Source organism: Oncorhynchus masou, chromosome 5, assembly GCF_036934945.1.
Source record: "Oncorhynchus masou masou isolate Uvic2021 chromosome 5, UVic_Omas_1.1, whole genome shotgun sequence".
In the NCBI taxonomy this organism is placed as follows: domain Eukaryota; kingdom Metazoa; phylum Chordata; class Actinopteri; order Salmoniformes; family Salmonidae; genus Oncorhynchus; species Oncorhynchus masou.
In genome coordinates, this window is record NC_088216.1 from 46,207,162 (window position 1) to 46,231,409 (window position 24,248).

A 24,248-nucleotide genomic window follows, 5' to 3' on the forward strand; every position below is an offset into this window, starting at 1 on the left:
TTGTGTATCTGTAAATGTCTGTGAGGGTCTTAGGGGCCAAGCCAAATTTCTTCAGCCTCCTGAGGTGTGGGTGGACTATTTCAGATTGTCAATGATGTGTACGCCGAGGAACTTGAAACTTTTCACCTTCTCCACTGCGGTCCTGCCTATGTGGATAGGGGCGTGCTCCCTCTGCTGTCTCCTGAAGTCCACGATAAGCTTCTTCATTTTGTTGAAGTTGAGGAAGAGGTAATTTTCCTGGCACCACTCTGCCAGGGCCCTCACCTCCTCCCTGTAGGCCATCTTGTCATTGTTGGTAATTAGGCCTATAATTGCTGTATCATCTGCAAACTTGATGATTGAGTTGGAGGCTTGCTTGGCCACGCAGTCATGGGTGAAAGGGGAGTAAGGAGGGGGCTGAGCATGCACCCTTGTGGGGCCCCTATGATGAGAATCAACATAGTGGAGGTGTTGTTTCTGAAGATGTACGCAATGTGGCACCTCCATTCAGCACTGAAAATTTGATCATTATTCTGACTCATTCTACAACAGTTATGGTGCATTTCTATACAGGATTTACCCCAGTGCTTTACCTAAAAATACCTTTCTGTTTCCATTTGGGGGCTGGCACCCCCTGTCTCACTTGAGGCCAAAGCCAAGCAGGCCACTTATACTTTTCAGCTGTCATTTACATAAAAATGGTTCACAGTGAACTTTAACACCTTTTCACAAAGCAACTGTTCAGTATGAGATTATGCATAAGTTGTTGTTGATTCTGCTCTTCACAAGTTCTCTCTGTCAGTGCTATGAAAACACAATTTCCCTTGTATCCTATACAATAGTGTAACACTGGTGTTACAGTCGAAAATAAGCCTTAGGCTATTCAATTGATGTTGACATGGTGTTTAGGAAGATATTTTGTTAAAAGCTATACATATCAGAGTAAACCAAAGTTTGAAAGGCTTGAAAATGATCAGATCAATTACAATTTACATAATTTCATAAAAACCCTTTATTGCATATTTTATGTTGTGAAATTCTTGTTTCTCATTCCAAATGAAAAGGGGCTCTCCTTATAGATCAGAACATGACGATTCTGGATCTACTTTCAGTTCCTGAGCCCCGGTGTGGAAACGCCCCTCGTTGACGGGTGGTGGGCACTCTTCCACATCTTAGTCTTTATTTCACACAGCGACAGACCTGGCGGACACTGGCAGCGAAACAACGACACGAACTCCCACATTACTTTTGAAATTTAACCCGCTTTATTTCAAATTCAATAGTTAAGAGGCAAATATGGCGACTGAAATCATGGAAATGAACGGACATGCCGACGAAGAGGTAAGTTTTTTTTGGTGAGATCACCATTGCACATACCCTCAGTGACAGAAAGTCTGTTCGATTACAGCCAAAAGCTGTTTTGTGTTTTTTTAGTGAGTCTTATAGAACGTCTGATCATTTCGTTGCCTGAGTACTTCAGACAGTGTAATCTTGTACATTAACAGCACCTACCTTGTCCACTAGGTGGATGACAATAGAGGTGTCATTCTGGAGATTTAAGGGCATGTTTGTCCGAGTGGGTAAAGATGTTTCTGGCATAAGGGACAGAGGCTTCTACCTTAGATATATGTCTTCACAAAGCAGCCTTTGGTACGCATCCAGCACTGGATCAATAGGCCCAGGAGGAATGAACGTAGATGGAGCCCTAAACACACTGTGCGTGGGGACAGAAGGGTTGCAATCTCTAAAGAACAGTTTCAGATGTAATGTACATATAAGCAGGTGAAACACATTGCAGTTGCGCGTCCGACCTTACTGGTCGCCTACTTGTTTTCTTTCTCCAATAAAAAAATAACATTATTTGCACAATAGACACTAAGAAATATCCAAATGTTTGAAAAATAGCATTCGCACATGGAGGCTGCTTCAATTTATTTAAATAAATGGCTTTTCAAATATATTCCATTCTCCTGTCTCTTGTGTATATTATGGCTATATTCCCACGAATATTCCTTTATTTAATTAAGCTTTTACATGTGTTTTTTCTATCTTTATACTAATAGTAATAATACGATTTACTTTGTAGAGCTCATTTCCCACGCTCAATGTGAAGCGTGTTGGTGCTGGCTTCTGAGCGCAAATCATTTAACTGCTGCAGTTTGAGATTATTTATTCTCTTTTATTTAAGTAAATAAGATGATACTGGCCTTTATTATCTGATATTTATTTCAGATATTTTATCTTAATTAAATTGATTTATACACACAGTTTAAAAAAGAAATAACACAGTGTTAAAGTGTTAAATATCCCGCACAGTCATCCTATTTTCCAAGTAAAACATTATTTTGAATTACCAAAACATTACCCATAATATTTGTTCACTATTATCAAGCTAAAAATGGAAGATATTGTACCTTTTCTCTCATCTCTAACTATCAGGAAGCCTGAAAGAACATGGGCAGGGAGCTATTATTCATGACCCTGCCTTGACTGACAGCTCTTTGAAACACACAAGCGAACAAGCCGGGTACAAGAACCTTCAGGGGATGATGACAAAACATCCTGAGAACATCCCAAAAAAAATGCCCTCTGGGCCGTCCCCGGGACAAACCGGGAACTACTCAAAAACCTCCAGGAGACCGTGAAACAACGTCCCATGAATGTCCTAAAAACATTGTTGTGAACGTCCCCGGGACAAACCGGGAACTACTCAAAAACCTCCAGGAGACCGTGAAACAACGTCCCATGAATGTCCTAAAAACATTATTGTGAACGTCCCCGGGACAAACCGGGAACTACTCAAAAACCTCCAGGAGACCGCGAAACAACGTCCCATGAACGTCCTAAAAACATTATTGTGAACGTCCCCGTGACAAACCGGGAACTACTCAAAAACCTCCAGGAGACCGTGAAACAACGCCCCATGAACGTCCTAAAAACATTATTGTGAACGTCCCCGGACAAACCGGGAACTACTCAAAAACAGGAGAAACCGGGACAAACCGGGAACTACTCAAAAACCTCCAGGAGACCGTGAAACAACGTCCCATGAATGTCCTAAAAACATTATTGTGAACGTCCCCGTGACAAACCGGGAACTACTCAAAAACCTCCAGGAGACCGTGAAACAACGTCCCATGAATGTCCTAAAAACATTATTGTGAACGTCCCCGGGACAAACCGGGAACTACTCAAAAACCTCCAGGAGACCGTGAAACAACGTCCCATGAATGTCCTAAAAACATTATTGTGAACGTCCCCGTGACAAAGAACTACTCAAAAACCTCAGGAGACCGTGAAACAACGTCCCATGAATGTCCTAAAAACATTATTGTGAACGTCCCCGGGACAAACCGGGAACTACTCAAAAACCTCCAGGAGACCGTGAAACAACGTCCCATGAATGTCCTAAAAACATTATTGTGAACGTCCCCGGGACAAACCGGGAACTACTCAAAAACCTCCAGGAGACCGTGAAACAACGTCCCATGAATGTCCTAAAAACATTATTGTGAACGTCCCCGGGACAAACCGGGAACTACTCAAAAACCTCCAGGAGACCGTGAAACAACGTCCCATGAATGTCCTAAAAACATTATTGTGAACGTCCCCGGGACAAACCGGGAACTACTCAAAAACCTCCAGGAGACCGTGAAACAACGTCCCATGAATGTCCTAAAAACATTATTGTGAACGTCCCCGGGACAAACCGGGAACTACTCAAAAACCTCCAGGAGACCGTGAAACAACGTCCCATGAATGTCCTAAAAACATTATTGTGAACGCCCCCGGGACAAACCAGGAACTACTCAAAAACCTCCAGGAGACCGTGAAACAACGTCCCATGAATGTCCTAAAAACATTATTGTGAACGCCCCGGGACAAACCGGGAACTACTCAAAAACCTCCAGGAGACCGTGAAACAACGTCCCATGAATGTCCTAAAAACATTATTGTGAACGTCCCCGGGACAAACCGGGAACTACTCAAAAACCTCCAGGAGACCGTGAAACAACGTCCCATGAATGTCCTAAAAACATTATTGTGAACGTCCCCGGGACAAACCGGGAACTACTCAAAAACCTCCAGGAGACCGTGAAACAACGTCCCATGAATGTCCTAAAAACATTATTGTGAACGTCCCCGGGACAAACCGGGAACTACTCAAAAACCTCCAGGAGACCGTGAAACAACGTCCCATGAATGTCCTAAAAACATTATTGTGAACGTCCCCGGGACAAACCGGGAACTACTCAAAAACCTCCAGGAGACCGTGAAACAACGTCCCATGAATGTCCTAAAAACATTATTGTGAACGTCCCCGGGACAAACCGGAACTACTCAAAAACCTCCAGGAGACCGTGAAACAACGTCCCATGAATGTCCTAAAAACATTATTGTGAACGTCCCCGGGACAAACCGGGAACTACTCAAAAACCTCCAGGAGACCGTGAAACAACGTCCCATGAATGTCCTAAAAACATTATTGTGAACGTCCCTGGGACAAACCGGGAACTAGACTAAACCTTTGTGGGACCATGAAACAACGTCCTTACCACTTTAGGCAACCATTTTGTGATGCTGTTCGTAGGGTTATATCTATAAAAACATTGCAATACATATGAGATTTTAGTAGTAGTTTGCAACAAAACAATTGCACAAGCACGCACACACTCTCTCGCCATCATTTACACAGACAGTCAGACTGACTCACTGACTGGGGTTGTGGGTGTGTATTGGGGGTCAAATGTGTATTTTGAAAGTCAGGTTTCAAGCTCCTGTTCAGGAATGTGGTTTGGTGTGAAGTCAGCTATTACTGAAAAAAAAAACTGAAGCATGAGACTTGATATGCATGGGGGGGGGGGGGGGGGGAATAGTACAATATAGGATAAAGTTTTTACACTATTCATGGATATCTCTTACCCACAACATAATGTAGTAATCTACACAAAAAACGTTATTACATTATGCATTCGGCATATTTATTACATTATTGGAATTGTATTACATTATCAGTGGCTGCAGGGTGCTTTAACACTTGGCAACAGAGCATAACCTGTCCTAAACAAAGCTTGATCACTTTTTAGGCCTATTTCAAAGACCATTGTCACGCGAACCTTGGGACAATAGGTCAGGGTTTCTACTACAAGGCCTACAGCTAATCAAATAAGCTCATTCATTCTAGTCCAAAGCGCACCTGTTGAGGATTAGGGGTGAGATCATCATTTTTTTTTTAACCAGGCAAATCAGTTAAGAACAAATTCTTATTTACAATGACGGGCCTACTCCGGCCAAACCTGGATGACGCTGGGCCAATTGTGCGCCACCAGATGGGACTCCCAATCACGGCCGGATGTGATACAGCCTGGATTACAACCATGGACTGTAGTGACGTCTCTTGCAGTGAGATGCAGTGTTTTAGACCGCTGCACCACTCGGGAGCCACAACATGCGCCCTGCCCTGACTTAGGCTACCGACAGCAGGGGAATTCCTTATTGCATGCAACTTGGACAACGCGTGATTTTATAACTCAGTTATAACCTAAACACGGTTAGAGGAAGTCTAACAGTCTAACAGCTGAAGAGTGTTCAATGTAAAAAATAAATACAAAATAAGTGTTGAATCTACATGATACAATGAAGACAGCAAATCTACACTCTATATTATTGAGTTGATGTAATGTCCTGTGTTGGATTTACTGATAACATGATTAAATATGAGTTGATGTAACACAAATAATTAGAAAAACCAAAAATATTTAGTGTTTCATACATTTAATGTTTAACATTGTTTCATGTATTTGATGATTTTCAAATGTAACCCACTTTGTTGAGCACAGTGATCAAACCACCAGCAGTAACTGATTTCCCACTGGTGTGTCTTAACGTTTAATCAGAGGGTATCCAGGGAACGTGTGTTTGTGAACCGATACTAAGGGAGGAACCACCTAACTTTTCAGTCACTGCTTAAACTCCCGTTACACAACACCAAGAGGTCATAACCGTGAGGATTAAAGCGGTAGAATTCCCCAAGTCCCCACTGGTTTAGTGGCGGCTGCCGTCCGGTAAACGATGTCACCATCGTCAAGAACTGGCAGGAAAGTTGACCGCACAAGCCGTTTCGTTCTGTTCATGGAAGCAAGATCTATTACATTTAATTTTTTTAAAGACGACTTTAAATCAGAGTTCTTTCAGTAGCTCATGTTTTTGAAATGTTAGATCTTTATCAATCCAAAACACTGAGATATTTATAGGCGGGAACCCGCTCGATAAGAGAGGCATCCAACGAGTGAATATGTAGCCCCCTGAGAAATGTTCCCATGAATTAGAGAACAGCATATTAAGTATGTTTTAAATCAACCAGAGCTTTCCATAATGCAACAAATTCAGATTGCAGCTCCAACATTGCATCCACTGTTGACCAGGCTATGGCATACATAACCGTTTTGTCTGCATACCGATGAATATTGCATGATTTAATACATAGACTAATATTATTTACATAAATAGTAAAGAGAACAGTTCCCAATACCAACCTCAGTGGTACCCCTTTTATAATATTGAGGAAACCAGACTTGGCACCATCAGAAAGCAAACAGTGTCCTGTCAGTCTGATAGCTTTTAAAACCCATTTGCAAGACATTATCCAGGCCTATTTCAGACAGTCCAGAAATAAGGAAGCACAATATTGTTTATGACCTAGGCAATTTCACACCTCATCTAAAACACAGTGGCTGAAACAGTGCTATGAGCAACACAAAGGAGGTGTCCAGACTGAGACCGCTCTGCTCTGTGAGCAAAGTGACATCAAGGCCTGGTATTCTGGCCTTGTGATCGTCACGCTTTGTTGTTGTTTTTTACCCATCAGTGATCATCTAAAACCTGTGACTTTAGGCTCATTGTCGAGTCTAATTGTTTAGTTAAAAGCAACAGGAAAAGAGCCCACGTGAAGCTCACAGTCAAACAACAACAGTTGTTCAGTGGATGTACTGCCGGTGTATGAACAAGGGCAGAGAAGAAAAAATAAATATAAGAGCTAAAAGGAACACCCATCTCTACATGAGTAACAAACCTGACTAGTCAGCAGTGTCTGTTCAGACCTACAATGATCTACCTGTTACTCAACAATCCCGCAAAAGAAGGGTGTCTGCCGTCACAGGGAATTACGTGACATGTACTGTATCTCAGCATGTTATAACACTCTGGACATCAGCGGTAGAGGTGAGTCCCTCCTCAGCCCGAGAGAGAGGGAGTGGGACAGATAACCAGACCAAACGAACAACAAAGAAGGAAGACGAGGGGAGGTAATGGACTATGAGAAACGGAATTTGAGGAAGTTCACCCTTTTCAGTAGGCCTATTTCTAGAACGTCGCCATGTACACAGCAGTATGTGAAACTAGCCCTCGGAAGGGCATGCAGAAAAATGGGCAACAAGATCGAGTGAGGAAAATGGCACCTGCAAAACAGGGCCGTAGAAAGGGAACGATAGAGGGAATGGAAAAAAAAAACAAAAGAAAGAAAGATGAGTGCAGGAATTTGAGGGTGATAAGGCAGTGAGGGAAAGCAGGCTGCTTCTCAGAGATAACTAACTGTCCAGTCATCGCTAGCCTTGGTCACAAGGAGACTTTTCCCCTCTGTGGGCTTTGTGTGTTTTCAGAGGTGGCAAGAGGCCATGTGGATGTGGGCTTCTCTGTTTTACTCTGTCCTTTAACCCACACAAAAACCTGGGTAATGTTTGGGTTAGGGGCCCACTTTTCCAATGGCGTAACAATGTAATTACATCACCGTACAGTCATGCCCTCCCTATGCCTTTCTGAATTAGTGGAGAAAGTAAAGCAACATAAAGCTGAGTAAAACTGGCTCACAGCTGGAGCGGGCATTCTGAACTACTTGAAATAAATGCTAACTTTCGGGAAGCTGAGACAGGACAAGATATATAGACACGGTCATTTGTTTGACCACTGAGGCAGACAGCATGACATCAGTTCTGCTGTAATGGATTCCTGGAGTTTACTCTGTTGGTAAACATGTGTCATGAGTGGCACTCATTAGACCGGCCTTGCTTCTCTCCTCTCCACTCCTCACTGCTGTACTACACTATGTTATTACTATAGTATAGTAGCACATACTTTAGGAGGTGTTCCTCAGTCCTCCTCATTTGATAACGTTGCTATATTCTGACATTAATAGTCATTGTCATGCTATTGATTATACGACAATTACAGTTTCTTCATACAATTAACAATTACAACAAATGGACTGTTACTGAACAGTATTCACTACTGCTCTACAATACACTCAAGCAGTACATGTTCAGTACACACACATAAAACATGCTTCCGCATCACTTAAGACACAATGACACACCTCTCTGCTTTCTACATTCATATTATCCAACTTCCTCTTGTTTGACAGCTACAGTAGTTACACCCTGGTTGGTAAGAAATTGCAGAGGAGTCATGGCACGAGACCTCTTGTCCTTTCGAGCAGTTATCTGTGCACAGAGAACCGTAACAATGGCCATTTCCCACAAATGAACAGCAGTCCCTGTAGAAATCGCCAGAATTCCCCTCCCGCTAAACATTTTTTCACTTGGTCATTATGGGGTGGGTGAGAAACATGTGCATGGCCACACTTCCTGTTAAAAGTCCCACAACACTTTCCTTTCTCACGAACCACAGCAGAGCAACTGCAGAAGTCACTAGAATTCCCCCATATTTCCCCATCAAAACAAATGTCATTTGTAACATGCTTCGTAAACAACAGGTGTAGACTAACAGTGACATATTTACTTACTAGTCCTTTTCCAACAATGCAGAGTTAAGGATAACATTTTTTTGTTGTTAAAAATAGAAAGTGACACAAGGATTAAATACACAGTGAATAAAGAATACCAATAAGAGTAAAAAAGAACATGGCTATATACAGGGAGTACCAGGCAATAACATGGCTATATACAGGGAGTACCAGGCAATAACATGGCTATATACAGGGAGTACCAGGTAATAACATGGCTATATACAGGGAGTACCGGGTAATAACATGGCTATATACAGGGAGTACCAGGCAATAACATGGCTATATACAGGGAGTATCAGGCAATAACATGGCTATATACAGGGAGTAACAGGTAATAACATGGCTATATACAGGGAGTACCAGGTAATAACATGGCTATATACAGAGAGTACCAGGTAATAACATGGCTATATACAGGGAGTACCAGGCAATAACATGGCTATATACAGGGAGTACCAGGCAATAACATGGCTATATACAGGGAGTACCAGGTAATAACATGGCTATATACAGGGAGTACCAGGTAATAACATGGCTATATACAGGGAGTACCAGGCAATAACATGGCTATATACAGGGAGTACCGGGTAATAACATGGCTATATACAAGGAGTACCAGGTAATAACATGGCTATATACATGTTAAATCAGTTAAATGCAGGCATAAGCATGTGTTCATATAATCTAGCTTTCTACTAAGTCCTAACAGTGATGTGCCAGTGTTAAATCTCTGTATATCTATGGTGTACTGACGTCAGTCTCCTGTGTTCAGGTTCCCGGGGCTTGGTCTGCTGTCGCTATCGATAGTGCACTGATGTTAGCTTCTGTGTTCAGGCGTGTCATCGGTCTCTGTCTATGTTGTACTGACGTTAAGTCTCTCTATGTCCAGGAACGGCGTCAAGGCCACCGGAATTGGAGGCAGGAAGGCCAGCATATAAACATGAACCGGTATGCTAATAAGAAGAGCGCAGCAGAGAGCATGCTGGACGTGGCGTTACTCATGGCCAACGCCTCCCAGCTGAAGGCCGTCCTGGAGCAGGGTCCAGACTTCAACTTCTACACCCCCCTCATCACCTTCATCTCCATATCCCTCATCCTGCAGATCACCGTGGGCGTCCTGCTCATCTTCATTGGTGGGTCTCAGTTCTGTTCAACTTTATTTATCCCCTCAGAGGCTATTAAGAAAGTCTTGTTCACTCCTGTCTGGCTCTAACCAGCAGTCCTCTTCCTCATACTGACCGCAATAACCCAATAAGAACTCCTTTCCCCTGAAGAGTGAAGTCATTTAAAACTTTCCACAAATCTAAAAGCGTTGGATCGGCGGAGGCATGGGCTAAAAGGAGTTTCCACCATATTTCTTGTTCCAGTCATTTCATTTCAAATCAGTTAAGGGAAATGCACACTTTGGGAGGAAGGAGGCATAATTGGGACATAGCCACAGATTGATGAGGCATGGGGCCAAGAGTCTTTCCTGACCATGTGACCTGACAAACTCCTGACCCTATTGATGAGACATAAACACTTGGTTTACGGTGCCATCGTTTCTCCTCAGCTCCAAGAACAGATAAACTCCCTACATGTTTCTGACCCTACTTTATGTTTGAATGGCTCTCTCTGTTATTGTCTGTGTACCTGGCTATAATGTCCGTATATTCCCCTGCCAGGGGCTCCCATTGTGTGGGTGGGAGAGTTAAAGAACGGGACCATTGGAGACAGTGTTTGTATATCCATTGTATTTCTCCTCTCAGTTGGTTCAAATTAGGAATACTCAGTTTAATGTCCTCAGGCAGAATTGTTAACGTTACAGGAGATGTGCCTCGAGTCAGCATGTGAAAAATGCTTAACTGGGCTTCAACTCTCACAACAACCCCCACAACAACATATTGGCATTCCTTTCTAGTGAGGCATAGAATTAATGTCCTAAATAACCATTCACCTGAGTGTAGGAAATGTCAAATGCTGTATCTTGATATCACATGGTTCAATAATGATTAGCTAAACATGACGGCACTGGATATTTGATGGTTCAAAAGCCAGGTGTCAGTCTGATTATTTAAAAGTGCATCAAGCCTAGTGGTTAGAGAGCACAGTAACCCGAAAGGTTGTTGGATCGAATCCCGAGCTGACAAGGTAAAAATCTGTCATTCTGCCCCTGAGCAAGGCAGTTAACCCACTGCTCCCCGAAGACGTGGATGTCGATTAAGGCAGCCCCCTGCACCTCTCTGATTCAGAGTATCCCCCCTTTCCTTCCTACAGGAAGGCAGGATCAGAAATGACTGGACAGGTGAATACCACCATGTGGTGGAGCCCTTGAGTTCACTTGTTCAATATTGTCTACTCAGGGATTACGTCAAGGGGAAGAGGAAGAATGCACTTTTAGGGAATTCAAACAGGGCCCCAGTCTTAGAAACAACTTTTGACATGGCTCCTTCTGTTGGTTGCTTTCTATGAGCTGAGGACCTGCTTGGAGCCACTAAGCTAATCCGCAACATGTTTGTGTTCTTCTCTTGTTCTGCAGTGAAGTGGAACCTGAACGATGAGAGCACCCACTTCAAGCTGAACATTATGGAGAACATCGCCACAGCACTCATCTTCATCATCGTTGTAGTCAACGTCTTTATTACGGCCTTTGGTGTCCAAAAGCCCAATCAAAACTCTTAACTGCCCTCACTCCTTACCCCTGGTCATTAGTTATTACAGTTATACAGGCATTATACTGGTGTCATATGCACAATACACACATAATATGCCAACGTGTACCCTTGGTTGAAAGGCTCATACAAGTATTTGGTAATCAGTGTCAAATTGTCAGGTTACTTGAGTTTAATAAACATATGTATTGTACACAGACTTACAGTTAGAATGCACAAAGGTGAATCTTAAAGTAAATGTTTTATACCAGAATGCCATAGCTGCACAAACCAAATCACTGCTACTTTACAAGCAAGAGCGGTTGACGGATCCAGTATTCCATCAGATTCTCCGTGACACCAAAGACAATGGATCGATTCGTTATACAGGATTCCCACTGGCCTTTCATACAAGCGGCCAGTCACAATCAGGTTGACCCTACTTCATGACGATCCTGTCACACTTCATATTTCATATTACTTGTGTGAGCAATACATTGTTCAAATGACCAACAGTGTTAATGTATTGCCATTATAAATATGTACATATCAGGGTTATTTTAGATACACACACACACAGCTCAGTGGTGAGTTTTAGCATGTACATCTTCAGACAGATGTTAATTCAGCAGGATGTTGAGGCCTTACCTTTACTCTTCTTTAAGTCACCACACAGAGACAGAAAGACAGAGACAGAGAGCCTATCATTTGAAGTATTTTATTAGGCCTATGTGGTCTAAAAGGGAAAAACAATACAATCACGAGGATCCACTTTTATAGACAATATACTGACACATAGACAGCGCAATGAGCAAACAAAACAACCCTCGCAATATCAAATGGAATCACATGGGTCTTTTACTGAACTTTATGTTAAAAACAAATATTTGAATGAGAAGAGAGAGACTGTCACTGGCAAACAAATAGCAAAATCTACTCATTTGAAGGGGTGTCCACATACACTAAAGTATCTCATATCTGTTGTCATGGTAACTTTGTTCTAGAAATACTCAAACTTTGCAGACCCAGCTGCTGTGTTTTTTAGCCCATTGATTTTGTTGTAATGTTTGAGTCACTCTGCTATCACATGAACACACACAAGATACGGCAAAATGTGTAGAATGTAGGAAATTAGCTTTTAAATGCCTCTCAAAAATATCGCCCTCCATGGCCGCCATTTTAAAGCTCATTTCCTACATATTCTGTGTGTTCATGTTGAGTCGAGTTACTTTTTACAGGGACAGTGCACATTAATCAACGTTTTCAGTAAAAGTGCCGGTTTTAGCCAGCCGGCTAATTTTCAACCACAGTCCCTGGGCAGGCTTGACGAGTGTATAGAATTGCAGGAAATATGCTTTAAACCTGCTAAATGTTCTCTCCGCTAACAAGAGGGGTGTGAAGAGTTTGTGAACCACTGATCTAGCGTTGCAAAATGTTGGTAATTAGTGGATTTTTACACAAAATTCTCATGTTAAGTTACTTGAATTTTACAACCGGACATTCAGACATTGCCTGCTGCCTTATATGTGATCTCAGATCTATGCAACGTACAGTATGTACCATCACAATTTATGTGTAAAATATATATATAATATTTCATGCCATGTTTAGACCTTAAGCTTTGCCAATATATATATATTTTTATGATTGAAGGCATTTTCTATTTTTTTTAAATGAAGGACCAAATCATATTTTAGCCCCTGTTTGTTGCACTGTATGCAGTAGAAAACTGTACTATTCTGAAATGAAGTTTGTAAATGAAAACTAACAATTTGTCCAGATATTGTTTTGTATTGTCCACGCATAGAAAGGCTTGAAAACAGTAAATAGTGAAAAGTCATACAATTATATAAATCATAATGATGGCACTTGTGAGAATGAGGCAGTGAAGAGAATGTGGGGAGAAGCATAACTTCCACTAAAACCACTTAGCTGTGCATTGATGTCCATATGACTTAAATGGGAGTTGGGATTTTCTCCTCACAGAGTAGATGGAGCTGTGACAACAGTCTCATATGTCTACACACTGAATATATATCAGGTAGGCTACATGTGTATCTAATAGTATACTTTTCCCTACTATAAAACTTTATAACCGTTATAATCTACTTCCCCCATGAACCATATTCTCGTACCAAACAAAGCACAGATTAAGGAAAGTTAGTGAACAATGGCTTCACACTGTGTTAGAGAGAACTTTGAAAACACTTAATAACATTAGAGAAAAGTGAGAGAGAAACAGACAGAGGTGAAACACGGCTGAGACCTGAAATCTAATACTTTACATGGGCTTTTCAGTGGGAATAAAAACAACATGAACACTGTCAAAAACAGTAACTTAGTACTATTGTCACTCAAAAAGAGTGTAATCAACCGCTATAATGTGATAGTTCTAGTGAACATATTACAATTGCTCTGATATGGTTGGGTCACACATTAATCTAGCTACAAGCATAGTGGACCTGGATTGATCAAATTGAAAGACATCATGTCGTAGACATTTAATCCAAGACAAAACACCGGACGAACAACATGTTGTAGCTCAGTTGGTAGAGCGTGTGTCTCAGTTGGTAGAGCATGGCACTTGCAACACCAGGGTTGTGGGTTTGATTCCCACGGGGGACCAGTATGAAATGTATACACTCACTACTGTAAGGGTGTCTGATAACAAAATATATATATATATATATATATATCATTCATGTTTTCCATTTATAGATCCTCCCTGATAACAGAGATGATATTACAATTCAAATTGCAATAAAACGTAGTGCTTGGTTGGTTTCCTTCAGTAAGCCAAGTAAACAAATAAACATCCTATTTGATAAATACCCTCCTTTGCCGTTTGATGTTTCCTAACGTCAATCTCCTGAGCATACTGCAAGTAGTACAACACATTCAGTCAGAAAGGTTCATTTAAAGTGAGTCTGGTTTATTGGTTTCTGTACACGGTGTCCAAACCACACCAAATGAACAAGGGAAGGAGGCTGGCTCTTGACAAGATGCTGTTCAGTAACAGAGCATTAGTGTGATAATAGTCCCTTTCACCAGAGAAGATGCATGTCTAATATCTAACCATTATGAAGACAATGAAAGTTCATAAGAAAACCAGTTGCTATATGACAAATTGTCCAATAAACCTCTCAAGATTCCTAAAGCCAACAGACTGCTATATACACAGTATGTACAAAGTTAGAATCCCATGGCTTTTCACACCACTGAGACAAACTGAACTGAGCCAAACCAAGCTGTAATCAACTGGCCCAGTTAACCAGCACAGTTTGGTTCAGGTTGGCATGGTAATGTGAAAAGGGTATTTGTGTAGTGTGTTATGGATGTCCGGAAACACCTTTGGAGTGCTTGTTTTGCTGTGGTAGTGGAGACACACAGACTACTTCCTGATGGGGTCTTCAGCGTACCATATGAGAACCTCTCTGGCTCGTCGGCCCAGTCCAAGAGCAGCCATGCCAAGAGCCCCGCTTCCCCCTGTTACATTGGCCTCTGTAGGACAACACATGGACGGTTTACACTTTGTTTTATTCCCTGACAACTGAGCATGATAAGACCAACAACTTCAACCTAAAGGAAACAGAATAGGTGTACACAAATTTGGTCTGTGCGTTACGGAATAGTCTGCCCCGTCAAGAGGAGCAGACACCATGGAGGGTTTTTATGTGTCTTTCATTCATCCCGTTCACCACTTCTTGTTTGTTACACTTCAAAGTGGGTTGCGATTTTTAAATACCCTTTAAAATCAAGTTTGATGTGGAGCTTGATTTGTGGCACAACATGAAGATGCAATGTTTAAGCTTAGCTTGGTTTCAAAATAATCCGTTTAGGAGTACAGAAAAGCCATACGACATAATGACTTCTGGGGTTTTTTTCTTTGGGGAAAGAAAGAAAAAAATGGAAGGGCCTTATTGTACTCACCGCCATAGTAATACAGTAGAGCCATCCCCACCGCAACACCAAAACAACTCAGGAAGAACAGAGGACCTAGAGAGAGAGAACAGGAGACTGTGAGAAAGAAAGGTATGTACAGCATGTGTGTCTACAGTACGCGTGTTTGTATGTGTGACAGAGTTTCAGCTTTCTGTGTGTATGCGTACCTCGGTCGTTCAGCACATATCTCGGCTGGGTGGGTGAGGCTGTAATCGTGAACGGGTCTACAGAATCTGGGAAAGGGATTACAAAATGTCAGTGATTTTGGCGAATACATTTATGCAGGTTTTTTGATGCAAATACACCATCAGTAGTGTACAGAAAAAGACTAAAACATTTTCATGTGAATAATAAGGAGAGCAAATCTTAGCTCTCCAATGACTGACTGTCAGGGCGGAGGGACTAACCTCTGAGGCGGAGGCGTGTTGGTAGGCTGAAGTACACCTCTTCCATATGCAGGTGAAGCGCCCGGTAGAACTCCCGGCAGGCCTCTTCACCTTTCCCCTGCAGGTGAGCCAGGAGCTCGGCCAGTCGGACGCAGGTGGGCACATCAAGGTCCCTAAACTGGATCATCATATCATATTCAGAATTCCAGGTGTGTAGAATACCTCGATCTCTCTCTCTCTCTCTCTCTCTCTCTCTGAATGTAAGTGATTACCTTTGAAATCCAGAAATGAATGTCCTGTGCACGCCTAGCCTGTTACTCAATTTGACATTTTTTTTTGTTACAGTTGGCCACAAGGGGCCACCAATTGACTAACTGCACGTTCTGGAACTAAATTAATGTTCAAGTGGTCTGTTCAACAGAGTCTGGAAATGGAACGGATGCTTAGATTGAGTTAAAATAGTGTAGATGTAACAAAGTGCTGCTTGAAACCACAGCTGCCTGAACAAGCAGTCATTCGCTACATTTCAGTAGGACACATCTCTTAGAGCAAAGAGCTCTGCATGTGGAAGTTACAAATGACCTTGGGTCAAACTAATTTGTCCAGAGGAAGTTACTCACTTTGGTGGCCTCCTTGTCTGTGAGGATCTGTGGGTAGATCCTGTTGAGCTGCAGGATGAGCTTATCCACTAGTTCTGTGTCCAGTCGACGGTCTGTCCTGAGGAACCGACTGTCCTCCAATAGCTGGTCATGGAAACTGTCTGACAGTCACGTGGGAACGAATCACAACATGATTAAAATGGCAAATGATTAGCACCGAACACAGTTCATATTAGGTCCAGGATAAGTAAGGATTCACTTGCTGATAATGAGGATATGTCAACAAACAAACAAGGGAAGCGAAATCTCAAAACAGGCTAAAAATATGCATGAATTTGAAAGTTTTTAAAAGAATAGGAAAGCTATGCCAGGAGGTCGACCTCAACATTGCTCGTCCTAAAATAGCCAAGTGCATGTAGTAACTCTAGGGGTGAAATACATATGCATGATGCCTCACTGGCACCACCTACAGATTGCTAGAAATGAATTCAACAAATTGTCTGAAGAGGCAAGTATAGGCTACCGAAGACGATCAGGTGCCAGCGTAGCTACGGTTACGCGGGATATGTCATAACTATGTTGCAGGTGGTTTCTACAAAAACCACAGAAAAGTCAGAAAGACATTCATTAAATCCATGTTTTGTACATCCTGAGGAGGTTCCTTGCCATCTTAACTGCCACACATCTAGCATTTCCCAGAGTCTTTGCAGGAACTGGTCGGTTCTATGCGACGCAGCCGTGGCCACTTGTAGAAGTACACGACAGCGCGTAACACTTTGCCACGAAAACAAAGATCTACATACATGCAAGAGACATTTCTCACTTGATACAAAACATGGATTTTATTAACATCTTTCTGAATTTTCTCTTGTTTTTGTAGAACCACCGGCAACTTGACATATATATGGCAGCGTTTTGCATAAGCTAAGCTGTAGGGTAAATCCATTTGAATTCAATCACTTTTTTACAGCACCCCTTTTGATTTGAACACTTGCTGACAGGTGTATAAAATCGAGCACACAGCCATGCCATCTCCACAGACAAACATTGGCAGTAGAATGGCCCGTTCCGAAGAGCTCAGTGACTTTAAATGTGGCACCGTCATAGGATGCCACCTTTCCAACAAGTCAGTTTGTCAAACTTCTGACCTGCTAGAGCTGCCCCAGTTAACTGTAAGTGCTGTTATTGTAATGTGAAAACGTCTAGGAACAACAACGGTTCAGCCGCGAAGTGGTAGGCCACACAAGCTCACAGAATGGGCCCGCCAAGTACTGAAGCATGTAGCGCGTAAAAATTGTCTGTCTTCGGTTGCAACACTCACTACAGAGTTTCAAACTGCCCCTGGAAGCAACGTCAGCACAGTAACTGTTGGTTGTGAGCTTCATGAAATGGGTTTCCATGGCAGAGCAGCCACACACAAGCCTAAGATCACCATGCGCAATGCCAAGCATTGGCTGAAGTGGTATAAAGCTCACAGCCATTGCACTCTGGAGCAGTGGAAGCAGTTCGATGGGCGAATTGGGGTTTGGTGGATGCCAGAAGAACGCTACCTGCATGAATACATGGTGCCAACTATAAAGTTTGGTGGAGGAGGAATAATGGTCTGGGGCTGTTTTCATGGTTCATTCTAGGCCCCTTAGTTCCAGTGAAGGGAAATCTTAATGCTACAGCATACATTCTAGACAATTATGTGCCTCCAACTTTGAGGCAACAGTTTCAGGAAGGCCCTTTCCTGTTTCAGCATGACAATGCCCCCTGTGCACAAAGCGAGGTCACTACAGAAATGGCTTGTTGAGATCGGTGTGGAACAACTTGACTGGCTTGCACAGAGCCCTGACCTCAACCCCGTCAGACACCTTTGGGATGAATTGGAATGCCAACTGCAAGCCAAGCCCAACATCTGTGTCTGACCTCACTAATGCGCGTGGGTGAATAGAAGCAACTCCCCGCACTAATGTTCCAACGTTTAGTGGAAAGCCTTCCTGGAAGAGTGGAGGCTGTTATAGCATCAAAGGGGGACCAACTCCATATTATTGCCCATGATTTTGGAATGAGATGTTCGACGATAATGTGTCTACATACTTTTGGCCATGTAGTGTATTTGCCCATTGTAGAAATACTCGGAAAGTGACTTTTTGGAAATGAATGCCAAATCATTCAAGAGATATATGTGTTCAAAGTTTACACATTTTGGATACCCCACCATACCATGAGACACTGGAAAATATGAATGGTTGAGATTGATATGATTTAAAAGCTTAAAAACAGGGTTGTCAAACTATTTAATCATTTATGGAGATGTTTTTATGTATATAATGACGTTTGTTCTTTTTCTTTGTCAATAATCTAAAAATGCGTGAAGTCCTATTTTTTCATGTATGCATATGTTGTAGCTTAGTCCCTAGTTCACGTAATCTAAAGTTCTTGTGTTGTGCTCGCCATCGGTTGAGACAGAACATGCTCTTGAATATAGCACGGGTGTCATGTTTTGGCTGATAAAATGTACTAATATAAGAATAAAATAAAAATGTTTACAAAAAGATAGGGAGGTCCACACACGAGAGGATATTGACTTAAAATAGGAATATCTGTTGATTTAAATTATACTGTCAATCCTCCATAGGAAACCTTTTGCAATCATAAAAAATATATATAATAGAATGGACATAACCATTTAAGTTTAGATGCGATGGTGGGTGGGCCTGCAGTCATCTTTGTATTATTATTAATTAGATACAATTTCAATTCAATTTAAATGTCAATGGTGTGTGTACCAGCTAAATTGCAGTGGTCTGAAGTAGAGGTCCACCGATTATGATTTTTCAACGCCGATGCCGATTATTGGAGGACCAAAAAAGCCGCTACCGATTAATCGGACGATTTTTTAAGAATTATTTGTAATAATGGTAATTACAACAATACTGAATGAACACTTATTTTAACTTAATATAATACATCAATAAAATCAATTTAGCCTCAAGTAAATAATGAAACATGTTCGATTTGGTTTAAATAATGCAAAAACAAAGTGTTGGAGAATAAAGTAAAAGTGCAACATGTGCTATGTAAGAAAGCTAACGTTTCAGTTCCTTGCTCAGAACATATGAAAGCTGGTGGTTCCTTTTAACATGAGTCTTCAATATTCCCAGGTAAGAAGTTTTAGGTTGTAGTTATTATAGGAATTATAGGACTATTTCCCTCTATACCATTTGTATCATTAACCTTTGACTATTGGATGTTCTTGTAAGGCACTTTAGTATTGCCAGTGTAACAGTATAGCTTCCGTCCCTCTAGTTAGCGCGCGCTAACTACCTAGCCATTTTACTTCAGTTACACCAGCCTCATCTCGGGAGTTGATAGGCTTGAAGTCATAAACAGCGCAATGCTTGACGCACAACAAAGAGCTGCTGGCAAAACTGTTTGAATGAATGTTTATGTGCCTGCTTCTGCCTACCACCGCTCAGTCGGATGCTTGTATGCTCAGTCAGATTATATGCAACGCAGGACACGCTAGATAATATCTAGTAATATCATCAACCATGCTTAGTTAACTAGTGATTATGATTGATTGTTTTATATATGATAAGTTTAATGCTAGCTAGCAACTTACCTTGGCTTACTGCATTCGAGAAACAGGCAGTCTCCTTGTGGAGTGCAACGAGAGAGAGGTAGGTCGTTATTGCGTTGGACTAGTTAACTGTAAGGTTGCAAGATTGGATCCCCCTAGCTGACAATGTGAAAATCTGTCATTCTGCCCCCAAACAAGGCAGTTAACAAACCGTTCCTAGGCGTCATTGAAAATAAGAATGTGTTCTTAACTGACTTGCCTAGTTATTAAATAATTTTTTTTTTTTTAAAATAGGCAAATCGGTGCCCAAAAATACCAATTTCCAATTGTTATGAAAACTTGAAATCGGCCCTAATCGGTCTACCTCTAGTCTGAAGGGACAGGGTCTGAATCAATTTCTATGATTGAAATGACACCCACGCTGTATTCAAGAGCACGTTGTCTCTCAACAGATGGCGGGCACAACACAGAAACCTCAGATGTGAAATAGTGTCTAAGCTTCAACATATGCCATATTTAAATCGGAGTTTACACGTTTTTAGATAAATGACGTTCAAGATTTAAAACCATTTTTATATATAAAAAAACATGTTTTTCAAAAAACAATAAAATAGTGACAGAATTGTTTGTAACATTTGATATTATATCAAACGTTTATATTTTCCAGTGATGAAGACATGGTTGTCTCATGTATGGTGGGATAGGCATATGCAAAATGTGTCAACTTTGAGCACATTTATCTTTTGTCATTGATGTCTAAAAAGTCACTTTCTGACCACCTCTTCAATGGGCAAACACATGTATGGAAAGTTGTGTTTAAAACAAAGGGGATGCTATCAAAAAGTGATTAAATTACAATGGATTTCGGGAACAGATCCAATTTTACTTGGCTTTGGGGATGGTTTTTTTGGGGGGCTCTTTTACATTCACTCTTTTGCAGGTGTTACTATATAATTCATTCCACCCTAGACACATTTCTTCGTCCGCTTGCATGCACCTCTCCTATAATATCAAGGTGTTTTGGTCCTTCCCTTGCGCACGACGATTTTCCATGTTCTAACTTTTTACTATACCACAAGTTAGTATTGCCTACCAGTCTAACGTCCTACCCTGCCCTTAATCCACCGTTCATAGTGACAACAGTGGTAGGTGGATCATTTGTCCAGATCAGTAATGGGCTTATTAGCATGGGGCGGCAGGGTAGCCTAGTGGTTAGAGCGTTAGACTAGTAACCGAAAGGTTGCAAGTTCAAACCCCTGAGCTGACAAGGTACAAATCTGTCGTTCTGCCCCTGAACAGGCAGTTAACCCACTGTTCTTAGGCCGTCATTGGCAGTAAGAATTTTTTCTTAACTGACTTGCCTAGTAAAATAAAGATACAATTAAATTAAAAATACCACACAAACACATCCAAAGCTGCATACATTTGAAATATGAATCGACAAGAACAAATAGGAATAGCTGATAGTGGAGCGGCAAGGTGCATCATGGCTCATGAAAGAACAGTGAAGACATGACACAGTTCAAATATCTCCACTATTGATCTTGTTTCGGGACAATAGAATTATGCTACCTATACTAGCCGACAACAGCACAATTTCAAGGAATAATTGCGTCATTGTTTTCAAGTGAGTGCAACATTCTAGCCTACAGTGAAAATGTCATTTGACTAAGGGCGCAAAAGTCCTATGATTTGAATGTTTCCTTCGATTTGGATCAGTTTATAAGGTCTAGAAAGGCCCAGTAAAAAGCTTAACACACGCTCTGCATCTTCTCCAATCTAAACGTATATTCCTCCCGCACCTAGAACCTTCAATATAGCCAAAATAGTTCTAATTTAACTTTTTTTCTTTAAAAATGTATTCTCTTTTATATGTGGCATAAACACAACCAGTCAAAATGTTGTAACATTATTAGGCAACTTGAAAAGTCTCCTGTAGGCGTGCCCACGTTCGTCCAAATAGAATTCCAGCAGCCTCAAAATAGCTTGACATTCAACAGGTTTCCAACCTTTGTATGCGAGTAAATTGTCTAATAAAAAATGGCACCACATTATGGGAAAGCATGCAGTTTATTAGGAAACGAAATAAATTGGGAATCACTCCACAGGGTAGTGAAAGTCCACAGTGATGAGGTTGATGCTCCTTTCAATATCAAGTCTTATTCTAGTGACATGATTATCGATGCTTGGCTGCCATTTGACAAATAAAAATAATCTCGCACTTTTGTCCATAATAATCTCATCAGCGCACGTGCCAATCAATACCAGTGGCCATATGCTCTATAACCAAGCAACATTTTGTGACAAAACCATCAGTACATATCAATGCAATCTCGGTCACATTTAAAATGTTGTGTATATGTTTGTTTTTTACTGACAAATAACAATCAACCAATCCAAAACTTGGGAAAAGCAATACGATTAATGAAAGAGACATATGTTAGAATACACCAAAAAGTTGAATAACATTCAGAGATTGTCAAGCCAAGCCTTCGATACTGGGTATGTCTACAAGGTAGGGAGGGGCGTGTTTGTTTGTCGAGACTGACAGTCTATGGTGGTGTTGAAAACGCAAACCATGTCAGTATATTTTATATAATTATAAGACATCAAAATGTTGAAAATCTTATTTCTCCCTACCTGATCATTGCAAGCGGCTCTGATCGTGAAGTAATGAAAAAGGCAGGGAGAGCGAGCTCTTCTGTAGTTGCGGTAGTCAAAAACAATAATGTTGGATACCAATACAAATATCCCATTAGAATCCAATAGAAAATTGTATTCGATTTTGGAAACTATCCTATATGGTAGAGTGCATTCGGAAAGAATTCAGACCCCTCGACTTTTTCCACATTTAGTTACGTTGCAGTCTTATTACTTTCTTCAATCTAAACACAATACCATAGTTATCACACGTCTCGCATAAACTGTATAGCTACACTAGGCAGGTTTCCCATTGACCCAGGTTTATTCGACAAAACCAATGTTGCAAGAAACACGTGAGACATTTCCTAAAGATCGACATTTTTAATCGTTTGTCAGGGGCCGATTTTTCTTTTGTTGAACTTTCGTTATTGCGAAAAATTGAGATAAGGTGTTTTTTGAATAAATGATTATTGCCTAATCATTTAAGGTAGTCTGCTGCTTGCAACATAGTATTTTTCAACCATAAAATGTATGTTTCTTTGCAGGACAAAGATTGTCCTGACTTCCAAGAATGCCGGAATTGCTTCCCCTTGCTTTTCTGCTTGGCTGGCATGTTTCACCGTGTCCAATTATTTCAGATCTACAGGAGTACAAGTTTCACCATGGCATGAACAGCGGTTTATACGTTGGCACATGAGAATTATTAGTATATGGAAAATATTTGTCAATTATTGCATTCTATCCATGGTGGTTTTCGCTGTCTCCGAGACATGAAAAATATAGATGGGAGGGCATATAGGCTATCGTCAATTTATTAATTCGCAATTTCCCTAAAATGGGCAAAGTAAACACTTCAAACACTACATTTTCATTCGACACCAGGTTTCAGCGAAATATTATAAACGGTAGATGTGACGTCATGACGTCCAGATGTTTTATCGACACGAGATAGTTAGATGGCAACGCACTCTAGCAGGCAATTGTCGCATCTATTTTCTATACGAACTTTCTAACAAATCAAATCACTGGACAAGTTGATGGAAACATCGACTGCTGAAAAAGATCAAATGTGTCAGTAGCTATACAATTGTCTTTTCAGACAATTTGTTGAATTCAGCTCGGTCTGCCTACATAATTGCTAGTAAAGTATCTGTCCAAAACTTCTCGCGCTGTCAGTGGCATTGGCGTACAGTATATGGGATGTGTTACAATGTGGCAACGGGTAGTAGAATACAGCAACTGGTGATGTCGTGTTACATTAGGTCAAAGGCGGGCACGAGGTGTAGCCTAACATCGGAAACTATGCTGCTTGAAATAGACGTAGCTGTCGGGAGCACTACACTTTGCAAAAGGTTAGGCTATCAAGCTCTGTTAGCCCGACAGAAAACAGAAGTTGAAAGTGCCATAGCCACCATAAACTATCGAAAAGACAGACGGGGTTCTTAATTGTTCAAGCGCAGCGACAATATGTGTGTGTGTGTAAATGACAAAACACACATACCCATGGCAAAACAAACAAGAAACACAGCAGTACTATAGTTTAAGAAGTCGCCTACAAACCTCCCATTGTGTGGAGTCCCTTCTTTCCTTTGAGTGGCCCCTCCCTCTTCGAGACCATTATCACGACAGCACTGCAGGGAGTGGCTATAACTTTCCCGGAAATGCCTGATACATTGCATCTTATTTTAGACCGACAGCAGT

At 41.3% G+C, this 24,248-nt stretch overlaps 2 protein-coding genes across 2 annotated transcripts; one reads left to right on the forward strand and one right to left on the reverse strand.

Annotated features, from left to right (window-relative positions):
• The first annotated feature begins 1,132 nt into the window (after nucleotides 1-1,132).
• On the forward strand, nucleotides 1,133-13,180 carry LOC135539679 (ninjurin-1-like). Its single transcript, XM_064965718.1, has 3 exons — nucleotides 1,133-1,320; nucleotides 9,669-9,912; nucleotides 11,298-13,180. Exons 1-3 carry the CDS (start codon nucleotides 1,276-1,278, stop codon nucleotides 11,438-11,440), a joined length of 432 nt encoding a protein of 143 aa, XP_064821790.1. The 5' UTR covers nucleotides 1,133-1,275; the 3' UTR covers nucleotides 11,441-13,180.
• Nucleotides 12,114-24,193, reverse strand: LOC135539678 (caspase recruitment domain-containing protein 19-like). Its single transcript, XM_064965717.1, has 6 exons — nucleotides 24,108-24,193; nucleotides 16,358-16,497; nucleotides 15,759-15,915; nucleotides 15,519-15,584; nucleotides 15,340-15,405; nucleotides 12,114-14,910 (listed from the first exon to the last, which is right to left on the reverse strand). The coding sequence occupies exons 1-6, from the start codon at nucleotides 24,163-24,165 to the stop codon at nucleotides 14,801-14,803; spliced, it is 597 nt and encodes a 198-aa protein (XP_064821789.1). The 5' UTR covers nucleotides 24,166-24,193; the 3' UTR covers nucleotides 12,114-14,800.
• Between the last annotated feature and the right edge of the window lie 55 nt (nucleotides 24,194-24,248).